Below are 27,110 nucleotides of genomic sequence, written 5' to 3'. Positions count from 1 at the left end.
AAGGATCCTGAGGGGGGCACCTGGGTGGCTCAGTCGGTTAAGCGTCCGACTTCAGCTCAGGTCATGATCTCATGGTTCATGAGTTCGAGCCCCGCCTCAGGCTCTGTGCTGACAGCTCAGACCCTGGAGCCTGTTTCAGATTCTGTGTCTCCCTCTCCCTCTGCCCCTCCCCTGCTCATGCTCTCTCTCTGTCTCTCAATAATAAATAAACATTAAAAAAATTTTTTTTTAAAAAAGAAGAATCGTGAGGGCAAATCTGAGCTGAGCAGGAAATAATTCCATGATCAGTTAGTGATTCCCAGGACCAAACAGTCAGCAAATGGCAGCATGGGGCCACTTGTTTGCCAAACCTGGAGTGGTCATTTGCATGAACTTTGGAGCCAGATCTCAGGTCAAATCTGGACTCAGCTACCCAACCCAGGCTAGTATTTAGCCTCCTGAGGTTAACATTTCCCCACTAGTAAAATGGTGCTAACAATACCATACCTCTCACAGTGAATCGATGTTCCTGTTACACTTTTGCAGAACACTTACCATAATGTGTAAACCTATGAAAAACCCAATCAACAGGAGCTCTTATGGTATTAGTTCTTTAGCTCTAAAGTCAGCTCTTGCATGTAAATGCCCTGAAATATGTTCCTCTGATTTAAAGGTTTGTTTATGTTGGATTCACACCCTCCTCTCAAATCAATAAACCTCCTGCTGGTGTGTGGGAATGCTGGGTGACATTCAGTTGATGGTAAATACAGCAATCTGGCCAGAGATCTGCCCAGCAATCTCTTCACCAATAGCACACCCTGCACAGGCAGGCAATGGGGACTTTGAGTGGCTCCACACTGAATCCTCAGCTTTCCCTAAAAATAGGCTCACAGGCTGAGTCACCCCTTTATTCCCGGGCTTCTCTGAAAGTTGAGCAGGATGTCACAATGTCCAGAAATAACCTCCAACATTCAGCCTCCAAATTGGCTTCCATGGGTTCTAAGGCATTCAGCTGAAGCTGGTCAAGCTGCTGCTTCTGGATTTCAGTATAAAGACAGTGGTTTAAGCAATTATAAAAGGGAAAGAGGACCTCTGCATGGAAGGACCAGAGAGGCCGCCTCAGAAACCTTCAGGAATGTACCAGCTTTGGCAGTGATGGGGCCCTGGGCAGGGGCTGTGGGACCTATGGTGGCTCCCTGCTTCATATTGCCTCCACTCTGCCACCAGAATATTCTCTGATAAACCGTGGGTCTTCAGTGGCTCCCAACACCCATGGGGCAAGTCCTGGCCCCCTGCCTGGCACACCTGGCCTTCTGTCACCCAGCACCTCCTGTCCTAGCCTCATTCCTTGGGATGCTCCGTAATACCCAACTCCATGTGGTTTCCCGATGCTGCTCTGCACCATCACAGGCCTGGTGCCTCTGCCCGTGCTACCCCTTTGGCCTTAAAACCTGGGACTCTCACCTTGGCCACCCTGACCAGGGGCAGGCTACTTTTTGCCCACTCGAGGACAGCACGAGGGACCAGGATTGGCTCCTGGAGCAGAGCAAGGGGATCAGTGAGACAGAGACTCGGGCTTCACGAACCACATTGTGGGAACCCCGAGGGGAAATGGAAGATGACAGAACGGGTATGCTGGGGGAAGTGGGAAGAGAGCTGGCATAGAGATGTAGATGATGTTGCCCCAAAGGCACATGGACCATTTGCTTAGCTGAGCTGTTTCCTCTGAAATAAAGTGCAGAAAATAATACTTGTCCTATTCATTGAGGCGCCAACAAGATAAAAGAAGTGAGACAATTCTGTAAACTCTAAATAGCCGTGAACCCACCAGGAATGTTCTCTTCATTACTTATGGTGACGTAGGGGGACAACCCAGGGTCCCGAACAAAACATACACAGCACTGATGGTGGCTGAGTTGACATTCTGAGCCCCTGTGACATAGTTTATAGTCTTGCCCTGTTTTTAACTGGCTTTCACAGGGACAGAATGTTTAAGCTTTCTTCCTTACACCGTAGTGTGAAATGCTGTTCTGGGCCTTTCCAGGTATAAGGCTTTGACTGGAGACAGAAGGTCTGAGGGTTGTGGATGCTAAAAGGAAGTCGTGAGTGTGAAAAAAGGGTAGAAATTTGAGGCATTAATGGCAAATGGGAACCATTACTTACGGGTTCCTGGGCCATTTCCTTTGGATACATTTTCTACTGCAAGAGCCAGAAGCAGAGTAGGATGCAAACAGCCATCACTGTGACAGGCAGGTGCCATCTAATACCACACACAGACCCTGTTACAGGTTGAAATGTGTCCTCCCAAAGAAGGCATATTGAATTCCTAATCCTTACTACCTGAGAATAGGACTTCATTTGGAGATAGCATCTTTACAGACCTAATCAACTTAACATTATGTCATTAGGGTGGGCCCTAATCCAGTATGAGTGGTGTCCTTATAAAAAGAGAAAATCTGGCCATAGAGCCAGATGCACATAGAAGACGATGTGAAGAGACACAGAGGAGATGCCTATCTACAAGTCAAGGACAGAAGCCTGGAGAAGACCCTTCCCTCTCAGCCTGCAGAAGACACCAATCCTGGTGACACCTTCATCTCAGGCTTTCAGCCTCCAGAACTCTGAGACACTACATTTCTGCCCAGTCTGTGGCACTCTCTTAAGACAGCTCTAGAAACCACTACGGATCCTTTATGACAATCCAGGCGCAAAAAGAACCAGGGAAGCCATAGTAGTCCAAATTGGGTAGATGTATTCACTGGGCGAAAACCACAGGTGCACATTTTGGAACTTTGTGCCCTTGATATGAGAGGGAACTAAATTAGAGATGGCCCGTTTTTGTTTGTTTTTCTTATGAAATTCTCATGGAGCAATCATCAATCCCCAGGCTGCCTGGTTTGAGTGCACGCCCCCTTGCCCCACTGGTCCAGAGCAAGGTGTGAGATGGGAAAGGGAGTGGCTTCTGCAGAGCTGCTCATGCAGGCGCAGGTGGTGGGCTCATTGCTGCTCCAAGGTCCTACCCCTCCCACTGCTCACTGTGGCTTTTGAAGTCACAATGGGTGCCCAGCCCTGTCTCTTCCTGAAGAGGAAAACTTCACAATCTTACTCTGTCAATCTCCAGCAACTGGGAAAACCAGACCGAAAGGTCATGCTCTAACTGGAAATACTGGCTGCTCCCCATGCAGATGGGAGGCATCAAGAGTAGACGGATCTCAAACACAGTCCAATCATCCAACAGCAGCAGGCAAAGTTGGCAAAGCAACCTCTTCAGTTCAACAAGCATTCACAGGCATCTATGATGTGCCCACTTTTCTCTCTCGTCTTGAGCTCAGGGAACCCCCGAGCTGGGGCTGAAAGCTTCTCTTCTCTTGCTAAGCTCAGGGAGAACTTAGACAGGAACCAAAAAATAACCCAGCTGGGAGAGTTTAGGTGGAAAGGAGTGTGGAAGATGGAAATGGAAGAAATTTGCAAGGCAAGAGCCCCCAGGAAGTTGGCAGGACAAGTGCCAGGCAAGAGAATGGAGGCAGCCTTTAATGCAGGGGCCCAATTAGGAAAGAATTTAGGGAATCTAGGGATAAGTCAGAAACCAGGGCATCCAGTTAAAAGTTATTTTCACTAACCTCTAGCTAAAATTTAGCATCATCTTTAGTTATGAACACAAGCACAGGCCTCAGGAATGTCATACTAATGACTTTGTCATAGGTAGAAATCACAGTTGAGGCATCTGGGTGGCTCAGTGGGCTAAATGTCTGACTCTTGATTTTGGCTCAGGTCATGATCTCACAGTTCTTGAGTTCGAGCCCTGCATGGGGCTCTGTGCTGACAATGCAGGGCCTGCTTGGGATTCTCTCTCTCCCTCTCTCTCTGCTCCTCCCCCACTCTCTTGCTCTCTCTAAAAATAAATAAATAAACTTAAAAAAAAAAAAAAGAAATCACAGTTTTGTCCCTCACATTATAGCTGTTTGGGATAACTCAAAATATCACTTATGCTCATCAATAATTTGAGATTGGACCATGTATTCAAACTGCCACTGGATTTTATTTAATACAATCATAAAGTAGCACATCTGTTTCCTGCTGCAATTTTCTAATATTTTTCTGTCTTTCAGCACAAGAGGTTACCTTGTTAATCCTATGTGTTTTCTTTTGTGCATTTAAGCATCATTCCGAGTCCACGAGACTGCGAAGGGTGCAAGATACAGAAGAGGTTAGGAACCCTGCTTAATGTCACTAAGCAGGTTTTGACAGAATGCAAAAGGTACCACAGAAGGCAGCAGGTAGGTAATGATGCAAACGGCACGGCTCTTGCCCTCCAGAAGCTTATAACCAAGTGGGCGAGAGGGATGGGAAGTTCTCCTGCTGGCCTCTCTCGTTGTGCTTCCTGTGGCTTATTCCCATCAAACCAACTTCAGCAGCTCTACTAGCGCCTACGACAGCTCTGCAGGGTGTAGACAAGACACGTCTTCAGACACCTTTCTGGCACCTGCCCTGACAAATACACGAAGCCACAGTGACCGTGTGTCAATGGTGCTCCAGGAGTAGTTACAATCACAGACAAAGGCCTGATGAATGAGTCTCTGCACAGATGTGAAGTAACAAAACTCCTTATACACGTATCCCTCACCTCTTACACGTGAAAGACAACTCTCATCCATCATGGTGTCCTTTCCCCCAAACTCCAATGCGGCCTCAGAAATCTTCCCAAGATAGTACTATGGATAGCTAGTACCCATTGGTCAGAGTTGACATAAGAGATGAAAACCACCTGCCATTCCAGGCTTGAGGCTTTACCCTTTTCAAGAAACTTGTGTTTTCTTGGGAGATTCTGGAAAATAAAAAAGGCTTCAAGGAGTAAAGAATGAATCCCTAAGGATGAAAGAAAGCAAAGGCTTAAAGCAATGAATCTCTAATGACAAAAGTACGAGAAATGTATTTGGTCAGGTAACCCTTACATTATACTGTATCAGTGGCTCTCAAAGAGTTTATTTTGTCTCCCAGGGAACACTTGGCAAAGTCTGGAGACGTTTTTGATTGCCATGATAGGGCACAGGGGGGTGCTACTGGCATCTATTGGACAGAGACCAGGGATGCCACTACGTGTCTTACAACATATGGGACAGCCCCATACTGCAAAGAATTATCTGGTCCAAAATGTCAATAGCGCCATAGTTGAGAAACCCTGCACTATACAATTGGCATTCTATTCTCCAAGCAGCTTCTCATAAGTAGCCCAGATAGAGAATTTCAGGGTCAGGAGTTTATATGACCACAAGGGCAAAAGCCATCCATCCACAGAGTGGACAACCATGAGCACCCACACCACTGCTGGCTCCAGCATGTTCATGCGGCCAGCCAAAGCACTATACTATTTGTTGTTGTTGTTTTTTAACCTAATTTCACAATTATGGCTCTGTTATCTTACAAAACCTTGGGCAATTTGAAAATATTTACTAAGGCACAAAGTCCCTTTGGAAATTTCCAGGCAGACAAGCCTCAAAATTGTAGCTGGCCCTTTCTCTTTAATTCAGATATAACTGACATACAATTTCATATTCATTTCAGGTGCACAATGCAATGGTTCGATAATTGTATACACTGTGAAATGATCACCACACTAAATCTAGTTGCCATCCATCACTGTACCAAGTTACAAAAAAATTTTTTTTCTTGTGACGAGAACTTTTAAGATCTACTTTCTTGGCAACTTTCAAATATGCATCACATTACTGACTATAGTTACCATGCTGCACATTACATCCCCATGACTTATTTGTTTTATAACTAGAAGTTTGTATCTCTTGGCCCCCCTCACCCCTTCCAGCCGCTCCCTGACCACCTCCCCCCACCAACCACCATTCTGTGTTTTGTTCTGTTTGTTCATTGTTTTGGCTTGTTTATTTTATTTTAGATTTTACATACAAGTGAGATAATACGGTATTTCTCTTTCTCTTATTTCACTTAGCATTACACTCTCAAGGCCCATCCATGTTGTCACAAAAGGCAAGATATCATTCTTTTTATGGCTGAGTAGTATTCCATTGTGTATATACACATCTTTATTGATTCATCCATCAATGGACACTTAGGTTGTTTCCATATCTTGGCTGTTGTAAATAGTGTTGCAATGATCATGGAGGGGCATATATCTTTTTGAATTAGTGTCTTTGTTTTCTTCAGATAAACACCCGGAGTAGAATTTCTGAGTCATATGGTGGGGTTCTATTTTTAATTTTTTGAGGAACCTCCAAACTGTTTTCCACAGTGGCTGCACCAGTTTGCATTCCCATCAACAGTGTATGAGGGTTCCCTTTTCTCCACATCATCACCAACCTTGTTATTTCTTGCTTTTTGATAACAGCCACTCTAATGGGTATGAGGTGATATATCATTGTGGTTTTAATTAGCATTAACCTGATGATTCATGATGTTGATGTTAATGTTAATGACCTTTTCACGTGCCTGACCATCTGTAGGTTTTCTCTGGAAAAATGTCTATTGAGATCCTCTGCCTATTTTTTAATCAGATTGTTTGTGGGTTTTTGTGCTGTCGAGTTGTATGAGTTCTTTATATATTTTGAATAGTAACCTTTTACTGGATACATGATTTGGATATTTTCTCCCATTCAGTAGGTTGTCTTTACACATTGTTGATAGTTTCTTTACTGTACGTAAGCCTCTTAGTTTAATGTAGTCCCACTTGTTTATTTTGCTTTTTGTTCCCTTTGCTTCGGGAATCAGATACAAAAAATCATCACCAAGACCAGTATCAAAGAATTTACCACCTATGTTTTCTTCAAGGAGTTTTATGGTTTCAGGTCTTATATTCAAGTCCTTATTTTGAGTTAATTTGTGTGTGTGTTGTAAGAGAGTGAACTATTTTCAGTCTTTCGAATGTGGCTGTCCAGCTTCCCAACACCATGTATTAAAGAGACTGTCCTTTCTCTATTGTATATTTTTGCCTCCTTTGTCATAAATTAATTGACCATACAAGCATGGGTTTATTTCTTGGCTTTCTATTGTGCTCCATTGATCTACATGTCTGTTTCTACATCAATGTTCCTACATGTACAATAGTTTTGTAATATAGTTTGAAATTAGGGTGTATGATGCCTCCAGCCTTATTTTTTCTCAAGATTGCTGTGGCTATTCCGGGTCTTTTGTGGTTCCATACAAATTTTAGGATTATTTGTTCTATTTCCTTAAAAAATGCCATTGGGATTTTGATAGGGATTGCACTGGATCTATAGATTGCTTTGTGTGATATGGACATTTTAACAGTATTAACTCTTCTGCATGAAATTTCTTTCTATTTATTTGTGACTTCTTCAAATTCTTTGATCAATGTATTATAGTTTTCATTATAAAGGTCTTGCACTTCCTTGATTAAATTTATTTATGGGTATTTTATTCTTTTTGATGCAGTTGTAAATGGGATTGTTTTCTAAATTTCTCTTTCTGATAGTTCATTGTTAGTGTGCAGAAATCCAATAGAGTTTTATATATAGATTTTGTACCCTGTCACATTACTGAATTCTTTTATTAGTTCTAACAGTTTTTTTTTAAGTCTTTAGGTTTTCTATATATAAAATCATGTCATCCACAAATAGTGGATGCTTTACTTCTTCCTTTCCAATTTGGATGCCTTTTATTTTATTTTTTTCCTGCCTAATTTCTCTGGGTAAAACTTCCAATACTATGTTGAATAAAAATGGCAAGAGTGGGCATCCTTGTCTTGTTTCTGATCTTAGAGGAATCGCTTTCAGCTTTTCATCATTGAGTAGGATGTTAGCCGTGGGCTTGTCATATATGGTCTTTTATTACATTGAGGTACATTTTCTCTTACACCCACTTTGTTGAGAATTTTTTTTATCGTAAATGGATGTTGAATTTTGTCAAATGATTTTTTAACATCTAATGACATGATCATATCATTTTTATCCTTCATTTTATTAATGTGGTGTATCAAGTTGATTGATTTATGAATGTTGAACCATCCTGGTATCACTAGAATAAATCCCACTTAATGATGGTGTACGATCCTTGTAATAATACATCGTTGGATTGTGATTGTCTAAGAAGCCTGACTTGTTCTTGATAGGTCCTAGTCATTAATGGTATGTCAAGAACTGTCAGTGTTCCAAAGGGAGGGATCACAATCAGCACCTAGCTTCAGGCCGATTGGAAGCCAAATCCTTAGGCAGCAGCTTTTTTTTTTTCTTAATTTTTTTTTTTAATGTTTATTTTTGAGACAGAGAGAGACAGAGCATGAACGGGGGAGGGTCAGAGAGAGAGGGAGACACAGAATCTGAAGCAGGCTCCAGGCTCTGAGCTGTCAGCACAAGGCCGACGCGGGGCTCGAACTCACGGACCGTGAGATCATGACCTGCGCCGAAGTTGGACGCTTAACCGACTGAGCCACCCAGGCACCCCGGGCAGCAGCTTTTAAAGTATGCAAATATATACAGCCTCATGGGACCCCAACTGTAAACCCTGCTGGCCTCCAGACCAGGTGACCTGGAGGTGTCCTCTGGGTGACAACTGCAAAAATTAGGGCTTCAGGTGAGTGGATAAGCTCCTTCCTGAGAAGTGCCGGTAAGCTGTAGTGAGGCCAAGGGAGAGCACAAAAATGGCATCCCCCAGCCTACTTTCTCTGAGAGTACTTCTGTAGCTTCTGAAATGTGGCAAACCTGAAGTCTGTCCCTCAGGCTGAAGCTCCACACCAATAAATGGACCTTTTCCGCCAAAAGACTAGGGGTGTGTTTCAATCTGCTTATCTGTTAAGAACTATCTGCCCTGGGGTTGTTAAGAACTGTCTCTCCAATTGTCACAGTTCTGGGGAACTAGGAAAGGAAGCCACCCTGGCCACCAGAGCCAGGTGATCAAGGAGCATCCCATGTGTGGAATGCACCCCTGCCAGGTTTCACAGGGCCACAGGAGAGTGCAGGGCTGGGGCGTACCCACCAGCTTTCGTGGGGTGGCCGGCCCTTCTGGACAAGAAAGAGAAGGAAGCGGAAAGGAAACCGTTGATGTTTCAGAGAGCCCCACATGGATTCTGCTACCACAGGCTATCATCATCAACAGATGGTCACTTCATTTACATTGAAGGCAGTGATCCTATGGGTTCCAGGAGGTAACTAACCCACCACAAAGTGCTAACAAATGACAGGGCAGCTGGTCAGAAGCCACTGCTCACTGGCTTCCTGCTTGGACCCAGGGAATGTGGTACGTCTGTTCTCTGACTCTCATTCTGACACATTCTCTTTAAAATCCTCAGAGAGAGAGAGGAGCACCTGGGTGGCGCTGTGTGTTAAGGATATGACTTCGGCTCAGGTCTTGCAGTTGGTGGGTTGGAGTCCCACATCCGGCTCTGTGCTGACAGCTCAGAGCCTGGAGCTGCTTCAGGTTCTGTGCCTCCTTCTCTCTGCCCCTCCCCCGCTTGTATGCTTGTGCACGCGCTCTCGCTCTCCCTCTCTCAAATAAATAAATGAACATTAAAAAAAAATCCTCAGAGAGAGCAGAATGAGGGTTCTGGCAATTTCTAGGGAGAAAGAAAAATGATCTGGAGAATCACAAGTGTTTTCCCTCCACCCTCTCAGTCCCTGTCACTAGGGGGACAAAAATGGTTTTACATGTAATGACTTATTTTTAGATGGGCCAAGCCATCACCTCTAAGACATCAGGTTTTCTGGCTTCCAAAGGGAAACAGCATGCAGTTGGCTTAGCTGGCAAGGATATAAGAAGAAAATTCTACAGGAGCAAAACTCACATGTGAGCACTTCAGTGAATACAAGCCTTCCATCGTGGTAGCCCAGACAACATTACAAGCGTGACTGAGATGCTTTATTGTTCTGGACTGCCAGCAAAAAGACACCAGTTACTTCTCTAAGGTAAAAGACACCTGGAGCCCTAATGGCAGAGACAACCACAGAGGACATGCCACCTGGAGCAGGAGACGGCAAAATTTTTCTATAAGGGGTCAGAGAATAAATACTTCAGGCTTTGCAGGCCACATGGTCTCTGTCAGAACTATTCAGCTGTGCTGTTACAACATGAAGCCAGCCCTAGACAACACATAAATGAATGAGAATGGCCCTGTTCTAATAAAACTTCATGCGTGGACATTGAAATCTCAACTTCACGTAATTGTCACATGTCATGAAATGTTCCTCGAAAAAATTGTTTTCCCAACCATTTACAAATGTAACAATGACATACTGCTCACAGGCCTTATGAAAACAGACTGCAGGCCAGATGTGACCCGTGGGGGGAGGGGGGGTTGGGTGGGTATTGCTTGCTGACCCTTGGCCTAAACTGAAAATAAGAATTTTCATTTGTTCTTAATTCTGAAGCTGCCATATCAAATTGATTTTCCTTCTTGTCTCACTGTGATTCTGAAATCACACTAGTAAAATGGATAAATGAAAAAACAAACAAACAAACAAGACAAATAAAATCAACCATCACGGCCCTCTCGACCAAAATATCCAGGCTGGGAATCATCTGGTTGTGGCCGCAGAGCAACTCATTCGCCAACATGCCATGAGGCCCCATCTTGCTCAATGCAGGATAAGATATACGGCTTGTTGAAGGCTAGCATTCCAGTGGTATTTTTAAACTCACTCAGTGTGAGCCATCTCCCTGTTTAGTCTTATTGCAGTTTTATATTATTCAAAGGTCGGAAGGGAAGGGAGTAGAGGGGGGCTGGGAAATGTAGCAATTTCCGAAATTCAGCTGTTCTCCTCCTTCCAACACACATTAGGCCATTTCATATTCTCCAGAAAAGATATGTCCAGTGGCTTTCTTGAAAACACATTAATGTATTGATGAGGCACTCTTATCCTTCTAATATGCATCCTATCTCCCTACAAATATATTACTATTTAAAATCGATGGGTATTGGGGCGCCTGGGTGGCTCAATTGGTTAAGCGTCCAACTCTTGATTTTGGCTCAGGTCATGATCTCGTGGTTCATGAGTTCGGGCCCCACACTGGGCTCAGCGCTGATAATGCAGAGCTTGCTTGGGACCCTCTCTCTCTCCCTCTCTTTCCGCCTCTCCCCCATGCTTGCTTGCCCTCTCTCTCTCCCAAATTCATAAACTTACAAAAACAGTCAATAAAACCAATGAGTATCTTCACACTCACAATGGAAGAGTCAAACACAGCCCTAGAAAAAGCGGGTTCTGAATCAGTGGTGAAGGCAACAGGTATGTGAAGGTGATGGGCTTGTCAGATAAAATACGGGGTGCCCAGTTAAATCTGAATTTCAAATAAACAAATCATTGTTTAGTATGAAAGTGTGTCCCGTGCAATAACCAGGCATCCTATATTTTTAGTTGCTAAATGTGATAACCCTGGGAGGGGGTAGTGAGAGGGCCAGCCTGGAAAAGAAGGTAATTATCAGGGGAAAATAAGAATTTGTTATAGGTCTGGGAGGGGTACTTGTTATGAAAGAGTCACGCACCAAAGACTGGGTGGATTTCTTGTTCCGGTAAAGTTGGGTGCAAACAGAACTGCTTACACGAACCGCGAGATCATGACCTGAGCCGGATTCGGACACCTAAGCAACTAGGCCAACCAGGCGCCCAACACCAGTGGTTCCTGAGAGAGTACTGGAGGCTGACAGAACTGTCTGTATCCTGAGGGTGTTGGTGGTTACACAAATCTACACGTGTGTTACAATTCAGAGAAGTGTACATCAAAAAGGTCACATTTGCTCTGTTAATTTTCTTTTTTAAAGTGGGCTTTCAGTTGTTATGTCTTCCAGAAAACTCACGGGTTCATCCAGCAAGCTGCATAAGGAACTGATTGACGTAGCAGTTCTGACTCTAACCCAACACCATGGCTTTCTTACAGGGTCCCCATCCCACAGGGCCCCTCGAAGGGTTTCTGACAGGCCCACCCACCAATTTGCTCAACATGCCTAAACGTATCTACATCTCACTTAGCTTCAAGCTGTACCACCACCCGGTCACCTCCTCAAAATCCTAGCAATTAAATAAAATATGCTGTGAAAGGCAGAAGTGGAAAACTGGTGGCCCAGGGTGGGGGCTGGCAGGGAGGGAGGTGGGATGGGAAATGAATCCAGCCCACACTGTGCTAAAATCTCTTTATGTTTGGTTTGGCCCATACAGTGTTTAAATCGTTATGAACATTTAAACATCAACAGACTCCCTTCAAAAGCTGGATTTCCAGGTCCTCTTGAAAAAGCAGAAGATCCTGGGCGTGTATCCTCACAAAGTACCAATCAACTAGAGTTGAATACTGCCTGCCCCTGAGAAGCCGGCCCTCTCTGGGTGACCACAATCCCAGGAGCTCAGCCACCATGTCAACCTGGCACCCGTACACATCTGGGTTTTTAATGCCTGGCATTCGGCAGGGTGTCTGGCACATGGGAAGCCCTCTGGAGTTGGGAGACCCTTCTTCCCTCCCCCTTAAAAAAGCTACAGGATGAAGTTGCCACATTTTACTTGTCTTCAGAGCCCCAGGGTGCCCTGGCTCCCTATAGAGAAGATGTTCCACGCCTGCCTGTCCACTGCTAAGCCAGTCTGCTTCCAGCTTTCCTCTGTGGACCCAGGCTTAGGACGGGTGGAGAGCTGGAATCATCCAGAGGCAGTAGCAGCTGACATGTCCAGACAGAGATGATGGCGGCAGTGGGGGAGGGGGGAGTAACTGAGCAATCGAAATTACTTTCCCTTTCGCCTCCTCTGTGGGGTCAGAGTGAGTACTTTCTCTTCATTCTCCCCTATCAGATCCAATACTGATGGGGCATCCATTATTCTCACTCCGGCGTGAATAAGGATGGGGGTGATCAGGCTACCAGTGTCTTCTTTCCAGTAGTTGGTGGCACTAGACAGTATATCCCACAGCGAGCCTCCAGGCTCTGCCTTCTGACCCACCCCCACCAGACTTATCCCACCGTTAAATATCCTTCAGCTTCTACTGCGAGTTTTATTTGATGAACAGCGCTACGTATTGAACACATATGCCCGGACTTTACTGTTCATAGCACAAGGCTGCCTGTTTAGCACCTGGTAAAGAGAAATGGGGACCTCAGAGGATAGGCTTGTCACCATCCCACAGTGTGTTTTTGTTTGCCTGGAGAAGCAGTATTTCCTTTCAAGGTCACTATTTAACTTCAAGCTTTTCAGATTTTTTTTTTTAACTGATTTTTTTTTCCAGCTTTATTGAAGTGTGATTGAGAAGAATTGTATATATTTACGGTGTACAACGTGATGTTTTGATATATATATATATATATATATATAGTCATTGTGAAACAATTACCACAATCAAGGTAATTAATACATCCATTGTCTCACATAGCTGCCATTTGTGTGTGTGTGTGTGATGATAACACATGAGATCTACTCTGCACACTTCAAGTATGTAACACATGATTATTAACTGCAGTCACTATGCTATACATTAGGTCTTCTGAACTTACTCATCTTCTAACTTAAAGTTGTATCCTTTGATCAATATCCCCTTTGCTCCCACCTCCCAGTCCCTAGTAAAAGCCATTCCACTCTGCATTACTAGAAGTTTGACTTTTTTCTCTATTTCATATATAAACGAGATCATACAGTACCTGCCTCTCTGCATCTGGCTTATTTCACTTAGCATAATGTCTTCAAGGTCCATCCATGTCATCACAAATGGCAGGATTTCCTTCTTTTTAAAGGCTGAATAAAAATGCCATTATTATATAAACCACCTTTTCTTTATCCATTCACCTGTCAGTGGACACTTAGGTCATTTCCATATATGGGCCACAGTGAATAATGCTGCAATGGATGTAAGGGTACAGATATCTCCTGGAGGTAGCAATTTTACTTCCTCTGGACACGTACCCAAAAGTGGGATTGCTGGACCACGTGGTAGTTCTATTCCTAATTTCTTGAGGAACCGCTCTATTCCTTTCCACTTTTCAGATCTTACATGCCTCAGAGTCCCCATGGAACAAGGAAATTTTTGAACCACTCCCCACCCCATTAGAGGCAACAGGTATTATCAACCCAAGCTGACAAGTCAGACCATAGAAACTCAGTGTTTGGACCAACCAGGAGCCCCACAGAGGGCTCTATACCTCTCAGCCAAGAGGCACCTCTCACAGATCACAGCCTCTCTATCATGTCACATATGGGACACAAATACTACCAGAGCCGCCCGGATCCTGAGGCCCTGTGTGGTAGTTACCGGCCTCAAAGTTGTTGCCATTTTTGCTCAAACTCAGAGAAAGAAGATCCCCCTGCTTACCACCGAAGGGGTTAAATTTTCAAGCATATGTTTTTCTCTTAAGAATAACATTTTTTTTTTCTAACCCTCAAAGTTTTAAGTTTCAGCTCTGAATTTAAAAATAAAGCGAATACTCAGATGACTGGTTATAATTTCGAAGAAGGGGGCGGAATCCCACCCACCTAGAATAGTCAGTAAACCAGGATAATTCAGCAAAACGGTAAGGGTGGGTTTTACAAACGCCCCAAGGACATTTGGCAGTGCACAGACTGTCATGAGCCTAGAAGCCCACAGGGTAATGAGACAGGCTGCAGGGCAGGGGTGGGTGGGGAAGGAAGATGTGTTCTGAGGTCTGGCCCACAGCCTTTTTCACCTACAACCAGGGCTTTTATCTTGGGGGCACATGTGGCTTTTCTTTTCCTTTCCATCTTGTGCAAGGGAAAGGTACCAGGTGCCCTATCCCCATCTTCCGGCTAAGCTCGTGTGACGCAATAGAAGCATTGATACTAGAGTCAGAGATCACCGCCAAGCATTTTTTCTATACGTTCAAGTGTTATGTAAACAGGCTACGGGTTGTCTTTGTCTGTCTGTCTGTCTCTCGCGTATGTAATAATCTCCTTTTGAAGATTTTGTTCAACATGAAACTAATGGAAAAGACTGACATGAGAATTAACCAAGGGCATATGTACCTCCAACACACACCACCCCACAAAATCCTCTGCTTCTGCTGGCATTTCCTGTCAGAAATAGGTCTCAGCTGTGCATGTTCTCCCAAACCCACAGCGCTCATGTGCGAACTCTCCTCTGCAAAGTATCCCGCGCTGGGCGGCCATCAGCCACAATCCGTCGGTGTTCTCCTGGGCTGCGTCCTGGACGGCGTGGCCGCTGTGCGTTGTGTTTTGAGACAGGCAAGAGTCTGGCTGAGGCTGAATCCTTCTGCACGTGAAGGGTTGGGCCGGACAATGGACGCTACAAGTAAGGGTGAGGGAAGCTCGTGGGACCTCTTGGTGAGAATAAACTCCTCTTTGATAGGCCAGTGACAAGCCAGCCCTGTGTACGCACAGACTGGCTTGGGAGAAACAATAGCCATCATCGACTAAATGAGTCTCAGTTGCGGCTCATCCTGGCAGCCTGTTAGAGTTGCCCACGTGAGAAGCAGCTACATGATGAAGTGGGTGTGAGGGCCGGAGAGGCTGCTACCAAACCTCATCACCTGATCTGCTAGGGGACCTCTATTAGGGGTACACCCACAGCGCCGTAATAGGTACCGTGCCCCTCTCAAAGGCCTCCCACTGGACGGCCGGGTATCTGCCCGACTGCGTGGCCCTCTGCGTGAATTTTGTAGCCCATGCTTTTAACCAGCTAATCCGAAGCATACCCTTCAAACAGGTGTCTTCAAGTGACCCATAGAAACTTCACTCTCTTTAAATCAATTAAAACAACTACCCAAACAAAGACCTCCTCCTGAACAGCCACTTGGTGTGCGAAGATACTACATCACTTTCAAACTGAGCTCTCTGTAGGCTCCCATTTGGTCTTTTATTCTATTTCGCCTCTTGTAGATATCCACACCTCACAAACTCCCGGACATGTCCCAATGGGAATGTGGCACTGATCAAGACCCAGGCCACGATCTTCCTTTACCATTAATCTAGCCCTTCACCAGAGATTCTCCACTTGTACTCCCCAGAAGAGCAGCTGCAGCTGGGAAAGCATCGCTTGGGGACTTGTTAGAAAGGCAAATTAGCAGGCCCTGCCCTAGACCTGCTGAATCAAACACCCTGGGAGCGGGATCCAGCAACCTGTGTTTTAAGGAGCTCTTGGATAATCCTAATGCATTAAAGTTTGAGAATCACTGTTCTACACCATATCTGTTAAAATGTCTATGTTCAATGCCAGTTGCCGCTATTACGAAGTTCTAAGTCCAGCTGGGTCTCCCTATATTGTCTATTACTTGAGGCTGATAATAAATTGAAATCACCTAAACACCCTGGGTGATATATGTGAGGGCGTCAGATTCGAATATTGTATTCTTAAAGATTCTTCTCTAACAGGAATTTCCCACATCAAGGTACTGATTGTCTACAATTTTTCTGTTAATTTTGAAAGAGCAGCCACTCACCAAGATGTGAATATTCTGGGTTACCATAATGTCAATGATTACAAGAGCTCACTTAATATCAGAAGAGACAGTAAATATGCACTATTTTTCCAACAATCCAAACATTTGGACACCAAACTCACAAAGCCCTGGTGAAAAACACCGAGGGGGATGCTGATAATATTACTTCCATAATATCCTTGTGAAATCCAAATAAGTCCATGCATAAGAAAAGCATATTGTTAAGTTCAAAGTTCTACCTACATCTGGAGGTCACACAAGGTCGACCTGTTGACTCAAAGGAATTTTGTTTTGTCCACAAATTTTTTAAAAGTGTTGAAACTAGTTCTCTTTTAAAGGGAGATCTCACATTTTCGAAAAGCAGATTTCCTGCTTCCGGTGAAAATGAGTTGATGTGACAACATACATTCCATGTTCCCACATGGTATAAATTTACCGTGTCCTAACTGCGAAGAGGCGTCTGCTTTCCAAGTCCTCACGATTGCCCACTCGGTCTGTGTCACTCCTTTACATTACCTGTTAGCCCTTGGAGCTTTGAAATTTGCACCTCCTATCCACTATACACAACCCTTTTCATTATTAGTAGTATCCTCCTGCACTGGAAATGCTCAGTAGCTACCATAGTCATCTGAAATTTCCCAGTTTGGCTAAAATGTTGAAGTTAGTAGAATTCATCTTTCATTCTTTGTGTCCATTTTCTGTTTAAGGATCCACGAGTTCTGATTTGTTGATTCACATACAAACAGAGAACTTTGGGTGCTTTCTATATCCTTGCTCTGGGCATTTCCCATGAAATTTCTCAAATAACCTTCACGACAATTCCATGAGGTAGGTATTATGATTATCCGCATCTTACAGATGAGGAAACCAAGAGACGGTGAGGTGAGGACATAGAGAGGTTAACAGAAAAGCCAGGACTTGAGTCAAGGCTTTAGGATACCAGAATCCCTGCTCATAACTCACCAGACCATGCGAGTCACTGCTAGTCCAGGAGGCCACTGTCCAGTGTCTCCATGCATCAGTGCCAATGCGCTGTCTCAGTCAATGTCACACCACATGATGACCGATGTCACACCACATAGTGATTATTGTCAAGCGAGTTGAACACTCCCAAAGGGGATCAGTGATGAAATGCGGGTAGTTCAAAGGACCAACAGCAGGAGTCCCAAAAGTGTTGGGCAGCCCCAAAGAAATGCACAAGCACCAATACTGAGCCCTGGTTTCCCCTAAACATTGACAAATCATACTCCACAAGTCCACCTGCTTGGCTTTTTTAACGATGACTTTTTAACGAAGGCTGCTGTATGTCTCGGGGCCCTTGCCAGAGTAGCTGCTCTTTGTCCCAAGAGGCTAAAGCCTGAAATACTCAGAGGTCCAAATAAGTGGCCAGAGAGGTGTATGACCCTGGCGCATGTTTGTATAAGGCTTGCCTTGGCACCCTCAGACCTGGCAATGACCCTAAATGAGCCCAAAGCGGCACCTATCTCCTGGGTGGCCCCGCAGATTCAGCTGGGGTGAACACTTCCTCAGCACCAGTATCTGGAGCAAACCATCATTTAGGCCTGAACTTGAAATTTTAGAAGCACGGTATCACCCTTGTTTCTGAGATGGAGGAAGAAACAAACAAGTGGTTAGGATCTTTGTTTCTTCATTCCTTTGCTGTCACCTGCCAGTGACACAGATTCACAAGGGACATGTACAGGGATGGTCCCCACAAGAATCCATTGTTTTACTATAGGGCTTGGGGTTGAGTGTCTAAACCTTCTGAGGGGTCCCTGGCTTGGGAAGCTGGACTGGACGGGGATCACATGTAAACTGCAGGAAGGACTTCTTCCCAGGCTATGCAGACCAACCTAAGTGGCCTGGATCAAAAGCAGGCTGATTGGCCCCCTCTGCCCCTAGTTCCACACTCTAACCCTTATCATTTCACGGCAGGAAGAGGCATGGAGACATGAACGCAAGGAAATGCCAGAAGTGTTTCTCTGCAAGTGCAGGGCACAGCCAGGCTAAGCCACCCACCGACATCCAGGCCTTCTCGGGACAGAGAATGGGAGCAGGTGGGAGCCACAGGCCCACTAACTGTGCTCTCTGCGTGAAAGTCTCAAGAGGCAGAGGAGCCCAAAGTGAGATACCCAAAAGGGCACACTCCATAGAGGCACATCCAGGCCCACATGTCCTCAAGGTCATCCCTCTCCTCCTGACTGTGGGACTCTAGCTCAAAGGATCCTTGTGGCAGCTTCCCCCGACCCCATCAGGGCACCCCTCCAAGCGAGATGTGCCACTAACACAAGGGATCAGGATTCAGGAGGGACTGGCCTCAACACGTCTCTTCCACATCTCACTGTGTGGGCTTGGGTACCTCTGTAGAGTCATTTGTAAAGTGGAGGTAACGAGACCTGCCCCACACAGCTCAGAATTGAGGTAACACGTGCCGGTTTTTATAAATCACATACTGGTGTACAAATGCAAAAGACCATTTTTATTATTCCACAGAGTGGGTTCTTATTAAATGACAAAATTCTCTAAAAAGCCTGTGTAGGGGCGCCTGGGTGGCTCAGTCGGTTAAGCGGCCGACTTCGGCTCAGGTCATGATCTCACGGTCCGTGAGTTCAAGCCCCGCATCGGGCTCTGTGCTTACAGCTCAGAGCCTGGAGCCTGTTTTGGATTCTGTGTCTCCCTCTCTCTGACCCTCCCCCATTCATGCTCTGTCTCTCTCTGTCTCAAAAATAAATAAATGTTGAAAAAAAAAATAAAATAAATAAAAAAATAAAAAGCCTGTGTAGATTGGATGGGACTTTCATATTTTTAGCACAAGGGGACATGCTCATGTTGGTCCCCGGTACAGGCCCCAGGCCTTGTCCATATGGCTCCGGGGGCTTTGGCCCAAGACGACCTCTGCAACATTTAGTTATCTTCCCACAGGTCCAGGGAAGGCCGTCTTCCTCCCGGATGCACAGACATAACATCCTCTCCCAAAGTTGATTCCCATTGAGACACAGTAGCTTCTTCCCCAAGGGAGCGTTACTCATTCCGTCAGAACTCACATCAGATCTCTCCATGCACCAAAACCCAGCTTGGAAGACACTCAAAAGGATGTGGGCCTCCTGGTTTGCCTTGGCCTTTCCCAGTGCTACTGGATCAGTCTGCTTCCCCCTCGCTGGCTCACCCTGAGGTTGTTGGAACCACCTGCACAGTGTGCTCGTAGGAAAAGCAGAAGATGGGCCACCGTCTTAGGGGTAGCAATTCAGGGCAGTCATCCAGGCAGCAATACAGGGGCTCCAGCACCCTGAAGTGTGGGTTCAAATCCTGGCTTTGACACTATCTGTTAATGTTGGGCTCTTTACCTATAAAATCTGGGTAAACACAGTGATTCCTACCTCATCGGTTTACTCGCATTAAATGACATAAGGTGTGTTAAAATGCACTTTAGTCTTATTACCGAGTTCGCGCCTTCAGCTACCGACTTAACTCCTACATGCCTTTGGCTTTCCCTTTCTCTTATTAACGGTTCCAAATACATAATAAACAAACAATAAACAAATAAATAAATAAATATCTTCTGCTAACCAGGAGGTGATTATATTTTATCTTGCCCAGTCTTAGGACTTGCTCCAACGTCTCCCATCCGAAGAATGTTCCACAGCTCCTTGAGGTTAGGTCACCTGCTCCACAGGAGTGCTCATTTGCGTAAGTGCTCTTGGCACTACATAGTAACTGTTTATGTGTGTTTCTCCGTTAGATTTTTTCATCTTTTTTAACGTTTATTCATTTTTGAGAGACAGAGAGAGACAAAGACCGAGCAGGGAGGGGCAGAGAGAGAGGGAGACACAGAATCTGAAGCAGGCTCCAGGCTCTGAGCTGTCAACACCGAGTGACGTGGGGGCTCGAACCCACCAACCTTGAGATCATGACCTGAGCCAAAGTTGGACACTTAAACGACTGGGCCACCCAGGCGCCCCCAGACTATTAACAACTTAAGGTTTAACAACAACAACAAAAAAGCAGATCACACAGTACCTTGTTGAATAGATAATGTTCAATAAATGGCAATTGTACTGTAATTCCCTAGAATTATTATTCACATTAATTCTGCTACAGAGGCAGTTTGCTATCTCCTACTATTATAGCTTTGGGAGTGTCCCTACAGATGGAAGGAGTGCCTGGGAGTAGAGACAGTTGTCAAAGATGGACTTGTTCTTCTTCTGTCAGGAAGTAGGATGAGATTCATCTTTTCTTGTTGATTAGGCTCTGGATTCAACTGGAAAAAATCAATTACAGTACCATAGTCTCTGAGTACTTTATTCTCTAGTGCGTTAAAAAAACAAAATCCCAGACTACCATGTGACAAATGGGTCACAGGACGTTCTTTCAGGATGTAAGTGTGTAAAAAGTAATATCTTCCATCTGATGGCTGAGACTTGGGGACACTGACTTTTTGATATTGATAGTACCTTCCCAGAGGAGGCGCTCTGTGGGCACCTGCTAATGAATGGATGGATAAATCCTTGAGTGGCAGCTCTGGGCCTGTGTCTGAAGCAGCTAGAGGAACTGATGCTGGACACAACCCTGGCCTTTATTCAGAATTAAAGGGCAAAGTTTTAAAGGCTGCTCAGACTCTTCCTGCTTCAGAGGTACTGTCTCTAACCCTCATGGAACAGGGTAGCATTGCAAATAGGAAGTGAGGACTCTGCCTCGACATCATCTAATGACAACCACATGCCTGGTACTTCACCTGCATCATATCTAAACCTTACAACCAGCCCATGAGTAGAACTCACGAGCTCATTTAACAGATGAAGGAACAGTGGTCCAGGCTAACAACAGCCCAAGACCCTACAGACTAGAATCCTCATCTGTCTGCTCTGCCTTTTGGAGAGTAGCCCAAGTTGGTGAAGAGAGAGGGACTTATTCTCTTCCTCTTTCACATCTCCAGACATACTTCAGGAGCGCTAGGCTCCAGAGGCAGGCTTGTGAGCTCCCGAAGGTTCCCTGAGAACTCTAGGAAGGTGGCAGAGAGAGGCACGGTTTGCCGAATTTGGAGAGTGTGCACTAGGCCAAAGTGTAGCATAGAATGATTTATTGATATGGTCTCAAGACCCACTGCCCCCTCCCTTCTCTCACTCTCTCTCTCTCTCTCTCTCTCACACACACACACACACACACACACACACACAGTCATTTCACTGAGAGTATCTGAACCAATAACAATGCATACATTAATTGAGGCTGATATGTTCATGAGAATCATCAACATCCTCCTAAGTACAGGACAAACTCAATTCCACAACTGAATATGCACAAGTATTTGTGCGTGTACTAATCATATAGTCAAGAGAATTCCAAACTACTGGCTGGATCTTTCTTGAAAATCCACTTGGCCCCTGCTGGGATCACCCAACTCCATTTGGAAAGGGGTGACCCCAGTGTGAGCTCTACTGGCTCCCTGTTCAGAGAGCAAGACCTCTCATAGAGCTCAGCTGTTCCTCAGGCATCCAGTAAAGCTGGTCACGCAAAAGCAGAAAATGTGACAACTGTTGGAAACCTTCCCACAGCCTATGGGAGCAACTGAACGTTCTCTGGAGCAGTCACTTCATGGGCGGTTAAAGCAGCCTATTATTCAGTTTATATAAAACACCCACCAGCTACTTGGCACCAATAACTGAATATCTCCATTCTTACCAAGTTCGTGACACAATGGCCACACTGCCTTGCCACTAGGTTTAGAAACCATAAACAACTTCATTAACCATCAAGATACACATGCACAGAGGGAAAGGGAAAGGAAAAAAAAAAAAAAAACCTTTCCTGAGTTCTGAAGACCAAGTTCAAAGATTGCCCAACAGGCAAAAAAAACCATAGCATTTCAACATTGCCAACAAATGTCCCTCTCACTTCAGTGGTAAAATCTCCAAGACATTTCAGATTTGAAGTCGTTGATAAAGAGGTTCTCAGTGCTACGGAAATCATATCAAATGCTTCTTTTAAAGAGAAGGGCCTGTATGCATTTTCCCTATGAAGAACCTGTCCAAAGGATTTTGAAAACACTTTAATATACTTTGCTTCCAAAACATTACACATCGTTTCTCCAACAAATTTATATGTGTTTCCAGAGAACTCCTGGACCAAAAAAAAAAAAAAAAAAAAGGTACTTAGGTAGAAGAACGTCTGGAGACTCTTTTATGCCAGTATGTTAACAGGCCTTCTCTTTTAATTGTTATTATTTCATATAGCAGCAGTAATCATTCCCTCATCTGCAAAGGAAATATATAATCCAGCTGTGGTGGCTCCAGTGAAAATACCACATCTGTGGATCATTGGCAACACTGTGGCAAGATTGCTCAAATCTACACAGTCCCAGAAAGTTCTCTTTTGTACTCAAGATGCACGAGGGTACACTTTTCTGAAAGTGCATGTAAACTTTGCCAAAACTGGTTGTGCCTTTGTATGCTAAAAACAGGTTTCAGATTATCCACCCCCTTAAGAAGGATGCTTTCTTGGAACATTATGCCCAGGACCCAGTCGTCAGCAGAAGTCCCCAGATCCCGCCCGGATGGAGGCTTGTGCCAGCGTCCTTGTCAATATCAAACAGCACAGGGGAAATTAACGCCCCGGTTTCAGGAGGAGGTTTCTACCGCGTGGCTGGCAGTGGAGCTGACTGCTGGTTTCCCACTTAGGAGACCGAACAGCTTCCACAAGAAGGGTGGCAGCCACCGCTCAGGTCGCCGTTCTCTTGGTTCTCCAGGGTATGCAGTCAGAGTAGTAGGGATCACTGGGTGATAATATTCCAGGAATCGCCCCTTCCCCCCAAGCCCACCCCCATGCGTCTGTTCGGTCTTTTCCCAAAGCCCAGTAGCAAGCATTTTATTTCTAAGCCAATCTTCCACATTCAAATCCCCAGCCCAAAGCGCGCCCTGGGGGTTTCTGTCTACAGACGTAATAAAAGAAAAGGCAATGTAGCTGAGCCTTGACAGACTTTTATCCCCCAAACACATGCCTTGCGGCTACTGTGCCGGAACGTCGATGGCCCCAAAACACTCGGGGTCCCCTTCCATCCCAGACAATAGAGCAAGGAAATAAAATGAAAGTGGACTTACTGCTATGGCTTGCAGCCTTTCCTTGTGCAATTCCGCCTCTGCCATCCTGGAGAAGGGCACACAGGGAGGGGAAAAAGAAAAACAAAACACACGCTGTAGTGACCTGAGGAAATGGATGGGCACCCCGAGGGGCTGCGCTAGAAGCCCGGCGAGAGCCGAGGGGCGGCCGGGGATCCGCTCTTGGGGTGGCGGGCAGAGCTGTGCGCACGGCTGGCTTGCCGGCTCAGCCTCCGGCCCCCGCCCGCCTGGCTGCGCCCCAGCGCCGCCGCTAACTGCACAGCTCCCGGCCGCCGGCGGCCGCGCCAGTCGGGGACGTGGGCCACGGGCAGCCGCCGGGAGGGCGCGCCCGCCCCGCGCTGGTCCTCCGCCCTGACGTCTCGGCGCCTCGCTCCGCCCCTGGGGTGTGGGGGACCTGCGGCCGCCGCCCCCCTTGGCTCTAGGCGGGCAGGAGACGGCGGGCTGTCGCGGCGGGGGAGGTGGGGTCCCCAAGGCGCGGACGGGGAGCGCGCGTGCGGGTGGGCACCTGGGGCGAGGGCGCACGGCGAGAGGCTAGGGCGCACGGCCGGCTCCGGGGTGGACGCGCGCTGAGTCCGGGCAGGGCGAGGTGGCGCCAGTGCCAGCCAACAGAGGGGCCTGAGGCAGAAAGCGGGCCCCGAGCGCGAACTGTGACGTGTGGGCTGTGGCCACCGAGTGTTCTGGCCGCCTTCTAGCGCATGCCAGATACTTGGGCTTCACGTGAGGACGTTTCCAGTAGGGAAGGGCTGCCTCGCCCGCATGCCTTAGATGGCGAGGTCCTCGAACGTCAAGTGGACCGAGGGCAGGGTATAGCTTAAAACAGGCCACCCCTCTGTGAGGCCAAATGCGACTTAGGAAGACAGCAGAGAGTTTGTAGCCTTCGGAGCTCCACCAGGAGGGGCTTCACAACTTCGCTGTGAAACCGTGGGCAGCTCACTTAACCGCTCTGAACCTCAGTTTCCTCATCTGAAAAATGGAGTGTCCTCAGTGATTAATGAGATAAACTATATAAAGGTGCTTTGTAAAGGGCAATCTGTCCTGATCATTATCCTGTGACATTCTGGGCTGAAACGTTGAGTCTTTTCTTCCGTATGCCGTCTTGGAAAGGGCAAGTGGGATCTGGTCACTGAAATGCTTCACCTATTCTTTAAATAGTACTAAAGTGCATCTTTTGCGACAGGCCCTGGGCTGAATGTGAAAGATGGATCAGACCCAGTCCAAAAGGAAATAAATGCTAAAAACAAAAGAAATACTTCTTAATATTCAGGAGGGACCTGCTAAAATTCCGAACATTCATAAGTAAGCTTTCCTGTATAAAATGAAATCATAAACACTGAAGAAAAAAAAAAAGGCAATGTGACCTCTATAGACCCTTGATGATTCTATAAACACAGGACTTGAAAGGCATTTTAAAAGGCATGCACATCAAATTTCCCCAAATCACCTCTTTCCTGGGCAAATTCTTGCAATTCAACTAAATTGCCTTTTCAACTTTCACAGAGGTTTTACCTGTCACTTGATGAGCAATTACTCCTCTGCCCGAAGACTGAAGTTAGTCCCCAAAACAGTTTTACTGATTGATTGTTTTCTCTTCCTTTTCATAACGGGTGTGGGTGGAGCTGTGTCTGTGTCATAAATCGAAGCCAATGCCAGATTCCACATTCTCACTCCAATATATATCCAGAACTCCTACTTTCTGGCTGAGATCTATCCCTTTCTTCAAATACTTCATTTTCTCCTCACTTCCAGCACCAGCTCCCACAGGACAAGTTCTTTCCAGGGTGTTTGCTCACAAATAAACCAAGCTGTTATTGCTTCAGCAGAGTGACTGTGTACCCAACAATAGTGGAGAGTAACAAGATGAGAAAAGTGAGGCCCATGAGGTTGAGAGACTCAGCCAGAGCCATAAAGCTGAGATTTAAACTCAGATCAGACTCTCCAGAGCCCATGCTCTTTAGCACTCAGCACAGGTTCAGCAAGTGATACGGTTGGGGGGGGGGGGGGGGGGGGGGGGGTGGAGCAGACCCCTGTAATAAGCAAGTAATGAATAAGAACTGGACTGTACATTTAAAATTTGTTTAAATGGTAAATTTCATGTCATGTATATTTTACCACAAAAAAAATTTTTTTAAAGGAGTAAAGAAGGGAGATGGGATGGGAGAAGAGCCTGGTCACCTGTTGGAAATGACCAGTTGGAAAACTCTGAATCACAGGTGAAAAGAATCAGGATTGGGGATATAAATTTGGGTGTCATCTATTTTGAGGTTATAGCTAAAGAAATGAGAATGGCCAGAGTGAGAAAACAGAACAAGAAGAGAAGAGTGGCACCTGGGTGGTTGAGCATCGACTCTTGATTTTGGCTCAGGTGATGATCCCAGGGTCGTGGGATGGAGGCCTATGTCAGGCTCCATGCCAAGTGTCGACCCTGCTTAAGATTCTCCCTCTCTCTCTCTCTCCCTCCCTCCCTGCCTCCCACCCCTCTCCCCTGCTCATGCTCTCTCTTTCTCTCTCTCTCTCTCTCTCTCTCTCTCAGAAGAGAAGGAGGAGGAGGAGGAGGAGGAGGAAGAGGGGAAGGAGGAGGAAAGAAAGCCCAGTAAAGGAGTCTGAGAAATATCATCTGAGAAGCAGAAGGAAAAATCAGGAGGGGTGTTTGTATCAAAAGCCACAACAGGAGAAAAGTGGTTTTCAAAAGGGTCAGATGCTTCTGAGAGGTCAAGAAGGATGCAGACTAAGAAGAGGCTATTGGCTTGGGCAGTCAGGAAGCCATAGGTCATTGGGACAGTAATGTGTGTGTGTGTGTGGAAAGTCAGCCCGGAAGTGATTATAGGGAGTTGAGAATGAATGAAAAGTAAAGGGAAAGCATCTATGAGTATAAACCACTCCTTTCAGATGTTTGGATATGAAAGATGAAGGTGATTGGAGGAACAGGAAGGTGGTCTATGGGAAGCAGGGTCAAGTTAAAGGGTCGTTAGGTCAGATAAGACTTGAAATGTTTCTGGAATGAAGGGAATTTTGGCATCAGGAAAGTGAGACCAAAGACACGATCAGAAGGGAAAATAAGTATTAAGTCTCAGATTAGACCATGAGCACTGGTAGCCTTGGAAGGAAGGAGTAATTAAGCAGGGCAGGAGGATGGAATGGGTAGAAACAAGAAGAAACTTTAAGATGAAGGAGAGAAAAGTTGAGTGTGTGACACGTGGCTTTGTTTTCCCACCTAATGGAAGGATCATTGGGGTGGAGGTGGGGTGGGGGACTTCAAGAGAACAGAAATGATTTGTAAAGAAGCTGTGGAAAATGGGAAATATTGAGACATGGTTCCCAACCAGAAGTTTGCATCAAAATTTCCTGGAGCACATTTCCCTGAACATATACAGAAATAAATTCCTATGGGGTGAGGTAGGGGTTAGGGATGGGTTTAGAACCACTGTACTGAGTTTACTAGAAATAGACAAAAGATTCGTGACCAATTGTGTATACCTCCTCAGTGGTTTCTAACTACCTAAGACCCATGATACACACTGGTTGTGTGTTTACTCAGCGTTGAAGACTGTCAAGGCATGTATGGCAAAAAGTCAAAGGAGAGATGAGATTCAGAATGCTGAACCCTGGGGTTTTGTCCAGGTGGAGGTGTAGCCGACTGATGTTGTTTGGATGCCCAATTTGCA

The 27,110-nt window shown here is 45.7% G+C and overlaps 1 protein-coding gene across 9 annotated transcripts in view; it reads right to left on the bottom strand.

Annotated features, from left to right (window-relative positions):
• The window catches only part of PALM2AKAP2 (PALM2 and AKAP2 fusion), a 443,632-nt gene that overhangs the window by 305,110 nt on the left and 111,412 nt on the right, over window positions 1-27,110 (bottom strand). For all 9 annotated transcript variants that reach the window (XM_053908169.1, XM_019454235.2, XM_019454232.2 and 6 more), the window contains exon 2: window positions 23,431-23,476. In XM_053908169.1, coding sequence (XP_053764144.1) covers window positions 23,431-23,476 — 46 coding nt within the window. The remainder of the gene's footprint in view (window positions 1-23,430; window positions 23,477-27,110) is intronic.

The sequence above is a fragment of the Panthera pardus genome, unplaced genomic scaffold, assembly GCF_024362965.1.
Source record: "Panthera pardus isolate Hobbes unplaced genomic scaffold, ASM2436296v1 HiC_scaffold_20, whole genome shotgun sequence".
In the NCBI taxonomy this organism is placed as follows: Eukaryota; Metazoa; Chordata; class Mammalia; order Carnivora; family Felidae; genus Panthera; species Panthera pardus.
Note: the sequence above shows the minus strand (reverse complement) of the source record. Positions and strands in the feature narration are given on the sequence as shown.